The sequence below is a fragment of the Ovis canadensis genome, chromosome 16 (assembly GCF_042477335.2).
Source record: "Ovis canadensis isolate MfBH-ARS-UI-01 breed Bighorn chromosome 16, ARS-UI_OviCan_v2, whole genome shotgun sequence".
NCBI lineage: Eukaryota > Metazoa > Chordata > Mammalia > Artiodactyla > Bovidae > Ovis > Ovis canadensis.
This window is the reverse complement of record NC_091260.1, coordinates 37000103-37015021: the sequence shown is the minus strand read 5'-3', so window position 1 is coordinate 37015021 and position 14919 is coordinate 37000103. Positions and strand designations below refer to the sequence as shown.

At 41.8% G+C, this 14919-nt stretch overlaps 1 protein-coding gene across 1 annotated transcript in view; it reads right to left on the bottom strand.

The window, feature by feature from the left end:
* Positions 1-9291, bottom strand: part of CDC20B (cell division cycle 20B) — a 71899-nt gene extending 62608 nt beyond the window's left edge. Inside the window, 2 exon segments of the mRNA XM_069556535.1 lie at positions 8736-8798; positions 9050-9291. Coding sequence (XP_069412636.1) covers positions 8736-8798; positions 9050-9244 — 258 coding nt within the window. The 5' untranslated portion in view covers positions 9245-9291.
* Positions 9292-14919: the final 5628 nt, after the last annotated feature.

The window sequence follows — 14919 nt, the reverse complement described above, 5'->3', positions numbered from 1 at the left end:
TAGTTGTTTATTAATGACATTATCATTTAATGTCAATATAAATGACATAACATTTGAAAAAGCCTTGATCATTTTCAATATTTCTTATTTTCCAGAAGTAACTCAAATTCCACAATTAAAATATTAACACTTGAGTCAGTCTGTATTACTGAGTGAAAATTCCAAGTGTAAGAAAAAAGCCATAAGTATATGATCATTCAGCTTGATTCCTTCAGGTTAATTTTGGTTAATTCCTTACAGGTTAATTTTGGTTGCTAATCTGGTCAAACTAGATTAGCCATTTGGAAAGAATTCAATGGTACATCATTCCCATGGCTATAAGAAGAAGAATCAACTTCAAACAGTCAAAATGGTTAATGTAAAAAAAGGGAGTGAGTGTAATTACACGAGAAACATCAGCAACCACTGAGTTTGTTGAGAATCACAATATATCTTTTCTCCCAAAGTCCTGATCTTTATGTTTTGTCAGCCTTCTAATTACTAACAAAGCAACCTTAGCCCCATGAAATATATCTTCATTTCATAAAGGAATTAAACAGGAATAGTGGGGGCAAAACAATGTGAAAAAAGTTGGCTAAGAAGGAAGACCCAGTCTAAATAAGTGAATTGACTCTCCAATTCTGACCTGATGAGTGAAAGTGAAGATTCTTTTTCATGATGAAATCAGCAATGCCCACCTGAGTATATAATTCTGCTACAGCACTTACAAGTTCTTAAACCAAATATATCCTGGAATACCTTCTGCTTCAACATATATGTCCAACCCTCAGCTCTGAATGGATTTAGTAAGCTCTCAGGTAGGGGTGGAGTGTGGTTCCCCTCAGGTAAAGGGGATCTGCAGGAGCTCCTGAAGAATGGCGGTCAGTGTAAGTAAGCCTGCTTCTCCTTCTCACCAGCAGCAGGGCCTTTAGCCAGGCCACTACTTTTCAGTTTTCTCACCTGTAAATTGGTTATGGTGGGGGTAGGGGGACTCAAATTGAACAAAAAGCCCCTTCCGAATTACCAAGGTGAATCAAGTGTTCAGGAATCAATACTAACCTATTGTTGAAGAAATGGAAACCACCTAACCAGTCTATCTGTCCTTTGCCAGTGTGCCCCCAAAAGCCTTTAAGCAATTTGAATTCTGGGCCTCTAAGCAAAACTTTGTTTAGCCTTCAAGTGCTGCTTCCGGAACATTCTTGCCATATATTCCCACTTATGACTCCCATGAGTTCACAGCAGTGCTGTGAGACTGCTGGGGTGCTTATGTGCTCACATCAGGGTATGTGCAGCAGTGCAGAGGCTACACAGACACCCCACTGCCAGACAGACCAGAACTGTCCCGGAGAAAACAATTCAGATGTCCATCCTGCCCCAAACCACCAGTTCTCTCCAAAGGCATAGAAAGTGGGTTTTTAACTCATGTATCTCCTGACTTGTTTGCCTTATTCATTCTGCAGTCTCCACAAGATTGGACTTGATTCTCTCACCACTCTGAGGATGCAGGGAGGGCAGGTGGGGGTTTGAATGTGTGATGTATGGGTGTCCATTCAGGGTTATGGCGTCCAACCAGGCTGTGCTGGGCTGTGTGCTCGGGCACCTCAGTTGTGTCCGACTCAATGTGACCTATGGACGGTAGCCCGCCTGGCTCCTCTGTCCACGGGATTCTTCAGGCAAGAATACTGGGACGGGTTGCCATGCTCTCCTCCAGGGGATCTTCCCCACCCAGAAATCAAACCCACATCTCTGGCATCTCCTGCATTGCAGGCGGGTTCTTTACCCACTGAGTCAGCTGGGACGCCTGTCCAACCAGGCTACATGTGGTAAAAGGGAAGAGAGCCATTTACTCATGTTCTGCTGCCCAGACCTTAAATGACTCATGAACACCACCAGCAAACACACAGAGGAAAAAATAATGCATCTTTCCTGAATTGAGCATAAGCTCTGTCTCAGCATCAAAAAGTCTGGGAAATAAACTGCTATGGGCTGCCTGACTGAGAAGGATAACAGAAAAATAGTAGGTAAAAGAGTATTGAGCAGTTGCCCTTCTGACACAGACAAAATCTATTTTACTTTTAGTGGTTAATAATTCAGTGACTTGACGTTTGTTTCAGTTTGTTTGGGAAGTGGAGAGGAGTACTTCCTGCTAACTCCTGATCTTCATCTAATGGCAGCAGAGTGTGCTGTTACATGTAGCAGAGTGTGCCGGACATTTGGATAAATACGAACTGGCCAGAAATATTCCCTAGAAGTTGTATTTCATTTCTGAAATTTTATACTAATCATAGTGTACCTATAGCATGTATATACATACATAAATGTAATTCTTAATAACTATAATTAATCACAATGCTGTGATCACTCACCTAGAGCCAGACATCCTGGAATGTGAAGTCAAGTGGGCCTTAGAAAGCATCACTATGAACAAAGCTAGTGGAGGTGATGGTATTCCAGTTGAGCTATTTCAAATCCTGAAAGATGATGCTGTGAAAGTGCTGCACTCAATATACCAGCAAATTTGGAAAACTCAGCAGTGGCCATAGGACTGGAAAAGGTCAGTTTTCATTCCAGTCCCAAAGAAAGGCAATGCCAAAGAATGCTCAAACTACCGCACAATTGCACTCATCTCACACGCTAGTAAAGTAACGCTCAAAATTCTCCAAGCCAGGCTTCAGCAATACGTGAACCGCGAACTTCCAGATGTTCAAGCTGGTTTTAGAAAAGGCAGAGGAACCAGAGATCAAATTGCCAACATCTGCTGGATCATCAAAAAAGCAAGAGAGTTTCAGAAAAAACATATATTTCTACTTTATTGACTATGCCAAAGCCTTTGACTGTGTGGATCACAATAAAATGTCGAAAATTCTGAAAGAGATGGAAATACCAGACCACCTGACCTGCCCCTTGAGAAACCTGTATGCAGGTCAGGACGCAACAGTTAGAACTGGACATGGAACAACAGACTGGTTCCAAATAGGAAAAGGAGTACATCAAGGCTGTTATTGTCACCCTGCTTATTTAACTTCTATGCAGAGTACATCATGAGAAACGCTGGGCTGGAAGAAGCACAAGCTGGAATCAAGATTGCCGGGAGAAATATCAATAACCTCAGATATACAGATGACACCACCCTTATGGCAGAAAGTGAAGAAGAACTAAAAAGCCTCTTAATGAAAGTGAAAGAGGAGAGTGAAAAAGTTGGCTTAAAGTTCAACATTCAGAAAACAAAGATCATGGCATCTGGTCCCATCACTTCATGGGAAATAGATGGGGAAACAGTGGAAGCAGTGTCAGACTTTATTTTTCTGGGCTCCAAAATCACTGCAGATGGTGATTGCAGCCATTAAATTAAAAGACGCTTACTCCTTGGAGCAAAGTTATGAGCAATATAGATAGCATATTCAAAAGCACAGACATTACTTTGCCAACAAAGTTCTGTCTAGTCAAGGCTATGGTTTTTCCAGTGGTCATGTATGGATGTGAGAGTTGGACTGTGAAGAAACCTGAGCACTGAAGAACTGATGCTTTTCAACTGTGGTACTGGAGAAAACTCTTGAGAGTCCCTTGGACTGCAAGGAGATCCAACCAGTCCATTCTAAAGGAGATCAGTCCTGGGTATTCATTGGAAGGACGGATGCTAAAGCTGAAACTCCAGTACTTTGGCCACCTCATGTGAAGAGTTGACTCATTGGAAAAGACTCTGATGCTGGGAGGGATTGGGGGCAGGAGACTACAGAGGATGAGATGGTTGGATGGCATCACCGACTCGATGGACATGAGTTTGAGTGAACTCTGGGAGTTGGTGATGGACAGGGAGGCCTGGCGTGCTGCGATTCATGGGGTCGCAAAGATTCGGACACAACTGAGCGACTGAACTGAACTGACCTGATTGTACATATGGGCTTCCCTGGTAGCTCAGTAAAGAATCCACCTGCAATGCAGGAGACCCAGGTTCAATCCTTGGGTCAGGAAGATCCACTGGAGAAGGAAATGGCTACCCACTCCAGTATTCTTGCCTGGGAAATCCCATGGACAGAGGTCCCTGGTGGGCTACAGTCTATGGGGTCACAAGAGTCAGACAGGACTTAGTGACTAAACCACCACCATGTAACAAACATACAGTGGTGACTCATGAATGCTTAACAACCAAATCCCTAGTGGAGGAGTTTCAATTTGCTGCATTTCCAATTTCTATGGCGTGAACAATTGCACATAGTCAATTTTAATCTACTGTTTCATAACGGGCTTGTAAAATTTCTGAAAATTTAGCAATCGATTCTCACCAACTAGGACAAGCTGGCTCTAGCACAAAAAGATTTAAATCAGACTTAATCAGAGTATCATAAGAATCTCGAAAGAGAAAAATCTGAAGCAAAAACATAACATATATACTCCTTCTTGTTATCACAAATATACTATTTTGACAGGTTATATATAAATGTGGATGTATATGCAGTTACTGAATTATGAAAAGCTGCTAACATTTTAACTGTATACTCACACTATAATGACTGCCAGAGGCCACCACGGGAGATCCCACCCATGACAAAGGCCATGTGGAAGAGAACTGTTAAGCAAGGCTTCAGAACTCAAGGGGCTCCCTAGGCTTTCTCGAGCATCTACCCCAAAACCAGAATCTGTCTGTTTTACTGTTTCATGACTTTCACCAACTCCTCTGACATTAACAGGGGGCCTCGCAGAAGCTTGGTCACCCCGTGTTTCTTCTTCTATCTTTCTCTCTCTCTCTCTCCCTCTCCCTCTCTTTTTCAAGCTGATCCCTTGGAGCATGGGGGCTCCCTGCATTCACTTATCTGCCCGGGTTTCTAAGACCTGAACAGGAAGACGTTCTGCGTCTTCACTCCCTCGGGAGACCGGGAGGGCACCTGTGGCCTCCGTGAACAGGGCAAACTTCTTGTCTTGAAGTTTTATTGGTTCTCTATGTAAACCAAGGAATATCAGCCTCTTTCTCTCCTCTATTTTCTTATCTACAACATTCTTATCTATCTCTCTCTAAATCAATCGCAATCGCCGGCGCCGTTTCTCCTTCGGGTTTCCCTGGATCCTGCGGGGGCTGGACCCCAGCAAATGACCTAATTGGACTTCAGGTAATTTCAAGTAGGAAGACACTCCAGTAAAAAATAAGAAAATATATATATATACAAAATCTAAGAAGGAAAACAAAAACTATTTCTCTATTTTCTTTAAACATAATGACTGTGTTTCAAGACTGCCCATCATGAGCTGGAAAATCCTGAGTGATCCCTGTACAAAATCACGTGTAGTCCTGACAACATGTCCCTTTGAAAGAAAAATGTCAGTTTTGGGTGAAGCTAATATGATGACACTCTATATTTACCCCTCAGCTTGACTTCATCTTCCCCAGGGAACAATAAAATCCTAACTGTTACACCAAGAAACTAATACATAACACGTCTTTCCATTCTTCACATACCCTCTTCCCTCTGAATAGTTAAGGCCACACTTTGCAGAGGGAAGCCTTCTCTTTTGGGGGCAGGAGCTGCTGGGGGAGGGCAAGTAAAGAGTAGTGAGGGAGTAGGACATTTTCCAGAGGGTGTGATGGGGAGCAATTACATCCCCGGCACCAATGGGGCTGCCGCAAGAGAAAACACCCAAGAAAAAATACTCTGAACCAGTGTTGCCTGCCTCCCTCTTCTTTTTCAACCCTCTTTCCTCTTCTCATCCTTTGACATCCCAAGTGTGACCCCTCTCTTTCCTTCTCACTTCTATGGCAACGTTTTCTTTTTGAATTTATACATACAATCACCTTCTTACCCATTGATCTCATTTATTTTTACTGCACTCCATTCTTTCTTCTTTCTCATCATCTCAGTAATAGGAACAACTATGTCTTCTGTTTATTCAGTATCAATGTTGGCATTTTATGTCTTGCTCTTTACAAAAATTTTTAAAAAGTGAAACACAAAGGACCAGCCTCTTAAATTTAGTAGGTTTTATTTTTTATCAACAGATCAGTGGTTGTCTATAGAAAATAACATATTGAAATTTAACCTCAGAAAAACAAGATGAAAACAATATTTACATGTAAAGGATATTTAAATACAAAGATGCTGAAAATGGAATGATAGTAGGCAACAACAAGGAGATAAGATTTGAAAGTAGCAAAACACTTAAGAGTCAAATCATAGGTATCTATTTAACCCATGGTTCTAAAAACACTTACATTTAAATAAGAATTTAAATTATTTTACCAATAACTTATAATCCAATGCAGTAAAGAATGTAATGTATTTCTTACACCTAATTTAGGGTAAAAATAATTGACCAAACCAGCAAAAGTCAGTTCCAAGAACTTGCTGCAAATGTCTACACGACCACAGTGTGTCTGGGACCCAGCACAAACCTGGAACTGCTCCATGGGTCAAAATGTGCTCCAAGGGAATAAGAAAATATTTAAAATTATGTTGAATGGTCAGTTCTCCCCCTTCACAAACTAAATCTCATGCTCTTTTCTAAACACTGTATGAGTCTGTGATTTTACAGAAAATGAAGACTGGAGACAAGTCTTCTAAACAATCAACCCCATCCCCCAGCTCCTCTAGATCCCCAGTTTTCTTCATATTCAAGTGAAAATGTTTTAGTTGACTGACTCATTTGGCAAGTTACCTACATTCTACCTTTAGCTGTATACACACATGGTAACTGAGACCTACTCTAATGTCAAATTAAGAAACTAATCATTCAAAAGGAATATTGAAGACTTTTAGTTGAAAATTGGAGGAAACATTTTAGTTCTTCCATTCCAAATTGTCATTATATTCTAAATTTTGTACTTCAAATATATAATTTCTCAAATACTTTAATACTGTCTACAAGTACGACAGACTCCAGAATATTATCTGAAATTTTTAACATGATTAAGTAATAGTTGATTATTATTGAGTAGTTTCTTCATCATTATAAAGCTGTTCATTGTATTATAAGTGAAAAGTCATAATAAGCATTATGTAAAGAGGGTCCTGGTTCATGGCAAAAAGTACACATACACACACACATATTACCTAGATTTAATTATACCCATTACTGATGCTCATTATACATGCAATAAGATAGCAGTTGCATGTTAGCTGATGGCACTCACATATTCAACCAGCTAACAATACACTGCCAACCCATCACACATAGGTCACCGGTGTACTTCGTTAACAAGAAGAATTTATCCAGAAGCAAGTGGCAGGGCAGTTGTGGCTGCTGAATTGACCCAAAGCAGCCAGCTAACAATACACTGCCTACCTGATTCAGGTCACTGCTGCTCATCATGGCCCATGAGGTCACTGAGGCTAAATTTGTAACATGAAACAGTGGCAGAACTTTCATCTTAATAGTAACATGTTTTAAAACTTATAGACAAAACCTGTTTCTCCAAAAATATCATAAGAAATAAAATCAATATTTTTTCATGTATTCAAAAACTTTAAAAAAAAACTTTCAAAATACTTCCACTTAGGTTTATAAACTAAGGCTCAGATATGAAAATAGTTATGGCTTACAAGTGAATTAAGAAAGTTATAATTAACTACAGTTTTTCCAATGACTTTTATTTACAGACCAAAAAGCCAGTCGTTTGTATTAAATAGTAAAATATCTAGGAGTCATGGTTATGCAAAATCTGGGCATAAGACAAATCTTCAGCTATGTTCAGGAAAAATAAATATATGAGTATTCAGGGAATTTAAGGAATTAAATGCCATTTGTTTTCTCCTGATACAAAGGATATTAGTCATTGCATTCTGAAAGTGCATTCTGAAAGTTATGTGTTGAATTTATTGTGTCACCAATGAAATACAGAAAAATGTGAAGGTCTAGAAAACTCTAATACTGGTGGATTTGAAACTAGAATCGATACGTAAAGACTAAAGGAATGTGAACTATTTAGAGAGAAAAAAAGTGAATCCTGATAATGAGAAATCTAAAGCATACGCATGCATGCTAAGTTGTTTCAGTCGTGTCTGACTCTGTGCGACCCTATGGACTGCAGCCCACCAGGCGCCTCTGTCCATGGAATTCTCCAGGCAAAAATACTGGAGTGGGTTGCCAGTTCCTTCTCCACCCGATCTTCCCAACCTAGGGATCAAATCCGCGTCTCCTTTGTCTCCTGCATTGGCAAGGCGGGTTCTTTACCTCTAGCGCCATCTGGGATCCATAAAGATAAAAGAGCTCTTTATATGTAAAAGTTAAGATGAAAATCTTTGGATTTGTTTTATTTTCACACTGATTACAAGAGAAGCTGAAAACCTTTGCGTTCAGACTTTCAAGGTGAAATTAACTGGATCAACAGTTAAATTACTAAGCTAGGACGGTGAATTATGCACTTCTCCTCTTGACCACCAGATGGCACCATTTCCGATTCTTTGGAAGGCAAGATTATGAATGCAACAGAGGGGAGTGCAACTAGCAACTGTTAAAATGAAATTTTAACAGCCAGCTAGAGATGCACTGCCTACCTGACACATTCAAGCTTTTTTTTTTTTTCTGTAGAGGCAAAAACTGGAAAGCACCATTCAGATACAAATGATTACCGTTATTTGGCAGAAATCTTCAATTACTTACAAAAATGTTTTAGATATAGACTCTGTAGTTAGTGATGATATGAGACGTGCAAATTTTCTACATTTTCAGACCATTTCATACTTCCAACAAATATCTTCTTTAGCAAGAATTAGTTTGTTCAAAGTCATATTTAAGACAGAGAGCTCGATTAAGCACTGGACACTCACCTTGGGAGAAACTTGACCTCTCCTCTGCTTCAGGTCTTTGTCGAGCACCCGCATGACATCCTCCTTTGAAAATAGAGGCAACATACTATTTACAAAAATCATAATATTAGGTGTGAATGTTTCTAGAGCCTCAGCTTGTCAAATTACGTTCACTTTTAAAGCAAACAACCACCTCCAGAATATAAATTACACAATTCAATATTAGATTTAGAGTTCTAACTACCTCTTGGTCCTAGACAGGTATTACGAACAGTGACTTCGACAAGAAACCCCTTTAGGAAGTTGGGGCGAAGAAACGGAGGAGCGTTACTCACCCACAGAATCTCTTCTTCAGTGCGGACCCTCCTCCGGGCGGCGCGCTCCAGTTTCCACTCCATCTCTGGAGGCGTTTGTCCTACTGGCTCGAGCGTAGCCTCTCCTCGACCGCTTTTGGTTTTGTCCCCCAAGAATAAGCCAGTCTTGACCCTTAATCGACAAACCTCTGGAGTCTTGTCCCCTAGGACGATCATATTTCACTCCTAACCTCCATTTTCCTCCCCCTCCTCCCACCTCTCTTAGAGCGTGGTCCCCAGAGTACCGTTTAAAAAGCCTGCTGGGCGGCCGCCGGAGCGGGAATTCCCCTACCCGACTTCTCATTGGCCAGAACTGCGGTGACGTCAGACTCCGGGAGGGATTCCCCCTGCGCGCGCCTGGGTCCTCCCTCCCTCCCGGCCGCGGCCCCGCCCCGCAGCCTCCAGCTCTTTGTCCGCGGAGGCGCGCTTCGAAGCGCCAAGGTTTGCCGCGAGCCGTGGCGGGTCTGAGCTGCGGCGGGCGCGGAGGGCTGGAGAGCCGCAGGAGGCGAGAGGGTTGGCGGGCAAAGAAGCGGGTTCTGTGAATTAACGTTCTTTCCATACTAGAAACAAAAATGTTTCGTAATAACGGGTCCTGCACCCTTCTCCTCGGCCCCCACTTCTCATTCTCCAACCCTATCATGCTGCCTTTGAGGCATCGGAGGGGTACAGTAACTCTGGCCACCTCTGTTTTGGCGATAATCACCGTTGTGTAAGCAACTGAGTTTAGGCGTGTTCCCCCAACGTGTTCATCAGCTCTCCCTCCTTATTCAAAGTGACTGGGAAATGTGGCAAGATTTCTATGCTGATAAGAAAGGGGGGAGCACTGATTTACTTATTCAAGAAATTCTCCTTTGCTCTAAGTGGTCAGCTTCTCTCACTTGATCTTATGAGCTTTCTTCCCAAACAATGGTTATTGAGTTGGTGAAAGAGCCTGTGACCTGATAAGGAGTGAAGACCCAGCAAGAGAGCTGAAGAGACTAGGAAATAAGTGATAAGAAGAGGATGATATTGGGGGTTGAAGGAGGGGCTTGGGGAAAAACGAAAAGGAGCCAGATGGGCTGTGCAGCCTTAGCTGCCACACCTGAGCTGCCAGGCTGCCAGGAGAGGAGAGCTGTGCCATATGGCAGGAGGCGAAACCTCTGACAGTCTGAAAGCCTGCTCCCTCCTCCCCTTATCAACTACCTCCTCCCTGCCCCCCCCACCCCAACTGACAATGGATTGAAAGTGTTAGTCACTCAGTCGTGTGGGACTCCTTGTGACCCCATGGACTGTATTCCATCAAGCTCCTCTGTCCATGGAATTCTCCAGGCAAGCATACTGGAGTGGGTTGCCATTCCCTTCTCCAGGGGATCTTTTCCCTCTAATACAACATATGAGTTTATGCCTTTGAGGTGGGGAAAGTAACAGATATGATGATAGTCAAAAGGGTCAGTGATTTTGTAAAAAAATCTAAACTCAGTCTCCTGCGTTCCTCCACACTGAAAAGCAAGAGAAATGGCACCAAGGCTAAGACCCAATCTTAAGACAATTTTCTATCTACAATGATAAAGGTTAGGGGAAATGCTGCAGAGGGTAACAATCTTCAAATGAGATTCATCAAAATTCTTGCTAGTCAAATAACCCTTGGATTAAAAGATCTCTAAACTTCACCCACAAGAATTCTACTTTCCTTTCAGTGCATTCAAAGGATACTCATTCCAACTTCCAGTAAATCCTTTCAGCAAACATGGAGGCTAAATAAACTGAAATATCATTGGATAAGAGTCAGATGTTCTGTTGATTTAAAGGATTAGTTTTCAATACCAACTAAAAATAGCAACACATTGGAAATAGTGTTAAAGACTTTTTGTCTTTGGTCTATTTTAAATACCATTTTACATTTACCCATTTATAAGAATGGGTACAAACTTAGGAGTAACAACCAATTCAGTTAATGAGTTTATAAATACATGTAAATTATGATTTTAGACCCCATGTTCTTTACAAGTACTAAGGATAGCAAATTATTCATTTAGAATTCAGTTTTCTATGAGCAATACCTTCATAAATTCCACTGTAGCCACTAATTCCATGGTGTATCTCACAGCTTCCAAATACCTTTTCCCCCTAATGTAAAGTAGAAAAATATTAGTCAAAATTTTCCTTTTAAAAGCTATTGTGCCTTTTAAATATTCAGATTGAAATTTAACTTCAGAATAATGGAAACAGAAAAATCACCATTTGGCAAATATCACACACTATACCAGTCAGAAACCTTGAATGCTAAAACTGGTGTGAATATGATGAGGATGTTTGCCTCTTATGATTAAATACAAAAAGAAAAATTATGATGTTTCATTGGACAAACCTGGCAGACTCTACCTTCACTAAGCAATCTCACCATTAATGACACATAAACCTCATGTGCCTCTTGATATTGTGTACTTGGAAGGGGACAACATTACTTCTGTGATATTCTTGCCCCCCCCAAAAAAAAAAATTATAACTTCAATAATGAGAAAATACTAAATAAACCCAAATTGAAGGACATTCAAAATAATTGGCCAGTAGTACTCTTCAAAAGTGTCAGACAGGTAGAAAGACTGAGAAACTGCCACAGATCAGAAGAAGCTAATTAGACATGACAATTAAATGCATTATGAAATCCTGGATTGAAATCTAGACTAGAGCTGGGGGTGGGGGGAAGACATTTGTTGGATACTTGTAGAAATGTGAATAATATCTTGTTGATTAGTTAATAGAGTAATAACAATGCTAATTTCCTGGCTATAATCATTTATTATTGGTATGTTTAATGTTAATATTTAGGGAAGTTGGGTGAAGGATATAATGGGATTCTATCCACCATTTTTGTAACTTTTTCTATGCCAAATTAGTTCAAAATGAAACCTTAAATTTTTTAAAATTAGTTTAACATCATGTGGTTATACAAGTAGAAAAAAAACTATGGTACAACTGTTTAGGAAATATATATCTATATATACATACTCTATAAAGATTTTATCTTAACTTTTTGTCAAATATGTTTTACGAATAACGGGCTAATTCAAATGTTCAGCGCCTGAGTAATTTACTATCCTCAAAATATCTTTGGGAGTGAATTTTGAAGATAGATTTGTAATAATGAGAAAGGCTGTGCGTAAGATCCCTTGGCAAAGGCCAGAGTCCACCTCGAAGGATTTGGAATAAGAAGGTGACGGGGAAACAGGTGGTTTAGAGAGGCACGGAGAAGGGCGAGAAGGAAGAAGCTTTTCCGGGCTCATCTCTTGCTGGTGCTCTGAGTCTGAGCAGGGCTCTACCGATGGGAAGGAAAAGGACACCCAAGCTTCCCAAACGCAGGGGGTTTTGTTCTTACATGATAACATTTTCACTCTAAATAATAACAACGTTCACTATCTCAGAAATGTACAATATACAAAGTAAACTCCTTTCACCCGCTCTTGCAAGCTACTAGTCCTTTCCTCAAAGCATCGTCAGACCTTTTCCAACGTATTTACAGACTTACACATAAATAATCCGGCTCTGTGACGCTTTCTACATAGATGGGATCTTACTAAACTTATCCATTTCGCAACTTGCTTTTTCTGCTTCACTGATTTCAACTGCTTTCCCAGAAACGCAAACCGAGAGCTCCCCCGCCCCAGTTTCAACGGTCTGTTGGCGCGTCCCTCGGACCGCGGCTCCTCCCGCGCGGCTGGAGGCTGGGAGCGCGTCCACAGCCCTGCTCGCGCCCCAGCGCCCGCGCGCCCGCCCCACCCGCCCGGCGCCCGCCCCACCCGCCCGGCGCGCGCGCGCCTTACGGGACAGGAGGGACGGTTGGTGTTTGTGCCAACGGTCCGGGGGCACGAGCCACGCCCGGTGAGGGGAAAGCCTGCGTGGGGCCGGGAAGGAGCGGGACGGGGTTGGGGGGCCCGCGGGGTGGGGGGCGGGTGCGAGACTAGATGAGGACGGACTTCAGATCTCTCCACTACGGAGGAGTGAGGGGAAAGGGAGGGAACTAATAAACTCTCTGAGAGTGCTTTCTCCCCAAAATATATAGCTCAAAATAGCGCGGGGGAAGAAATCAATGTATCCCCTTATAATTCAGACTATCAGTAGGACTCTTAAAATGTAACCTGTGAAGGTTCTAGCTCTGTAAAAGCGTCAATTAGAAGAGTACCCAGGAGAGTAGGTCACCTCTGGTTACAAGACATTATTTTTCAATTAGCAGTAAAGTACATGCTGGGAGGGATTGGGGGCAGGAGGAGAAGGGGACGACAGAGGATGAGATGGCTGGATGGCATCACTGACTCGATGGACGCGAGTCTGAGTGAACTCCGGAAGTTGGTGATGGACAGGGAGGCCTGGCGTGCTGAGATTCATGGGGTCGCAAAGAGTCGGACACGACTGAGCGACTGAACTGAACTGAACTGAACTGAACTGAACTGAAAGTACATGCATGTTGTCCCGTTACTGAATGATTTCTTAAGAGTCTGTCCCTTTCAAATGTTTTTCGCCATCCATACCCCAGTTAATGACTATGGAGAGTAAAGTCGGCAGCTGAAAGCATAAAAATCATATCACTTCCCCTCCAACCACTTAACTCATTTCCCCCTTCTCTTTCTCGGCAGGGTAGCTCTTGCATAGGGTATTAAGTTATTTCCCCACGATTTTAAGGGATGTAGAGTTAACTATCAAACCAAAATGAGAACAAATCTGTATAAAACACAACAGATGAAGTCAGGCATATGAACATGACACCTCCTCAAGGAAAAGAGGGCTCAAAAGGCTCTAGACCTGGAAATTCTTGTATTAGATGTCCTACCAGCACTTCAAATACAACATAATCCAAAACAGAACTGAGACTCTTTCCCTATTCCCATCCTCCCCAAAAGACTGTTCTTTTCGCTGGCGCCTTGTTCCCAATATTGCTATCTTCCCTGTCGAGAAAGTCAAAGGCACCCTTAACTCTCCTTTTACCATGAAATCCACTATCAAAGACGGTTGTTTCCTCTGTAGTGTTGATTCCATGTGTCCTCTTTTTGAAAATTACAAGAACCTAACTGATAATTCAACCTCTGGTCTAGTCCGCCTCCCTTCATGCCGCATTTTTATTTGCACCCAGCAAGCACCATGCACGAGGCAAAGCAGTGGAGACCCAGCGACAAAGCTTCTAAAGGCAGTAAGCATCATCTTGAGCGGATCATATTTCTCCCTTGCCCCAAATCCCTGAAAGGATCTTCTTTACATACAGAATTAAGCTCTAAATTTTCTAGATCAAATACAAATCCTCCGTGGTTTTAACATCTCTTTACCTTTCTTGCATCATCTGCCACAATCCCACCAAAATATCTCTAGTCCTCCATGCTGTGGGTAATGCCCAGCACTGTCCTGCCTTCAGGCCTTTGCTGAGGGAGCCTCACCTTAGAGTTCTTTTTCCCTATCATCTCCTGGCAATCTGATCATAAAATTTCAGTTCCCATTTCCCAAAAGCCTTCTCAGATCTTCTTAGTTGGAATTTTTTCTCCTCCTTATGTTCCCATAGCATATCTTTTGTACTGCTTATCTACCTAATTCCAGCTTTTACGCATGAGTATGTGTGTGTGTTCTCCACTATATTGTAACCTTCAAGTATTCAAGAATCTTGCTTTTTCATCTCTGTGTCCTCTTTAGAGAACAGCTCACTACCTTGCACATAGTAAACTTTGTACATCATTGTCATTCAGTAAATGTTTGCTGAATTGATTTGCAGACTTGAGATTAGGATCTTTCCCAAATCATGGAACTAGGATTTGTTGTTGTTGTTTAGTCCATAAGTCATGTCTGACTCTTTGTTGCCCCATGGACTGTAGCCCAGGCTCTTCTGCCCATGG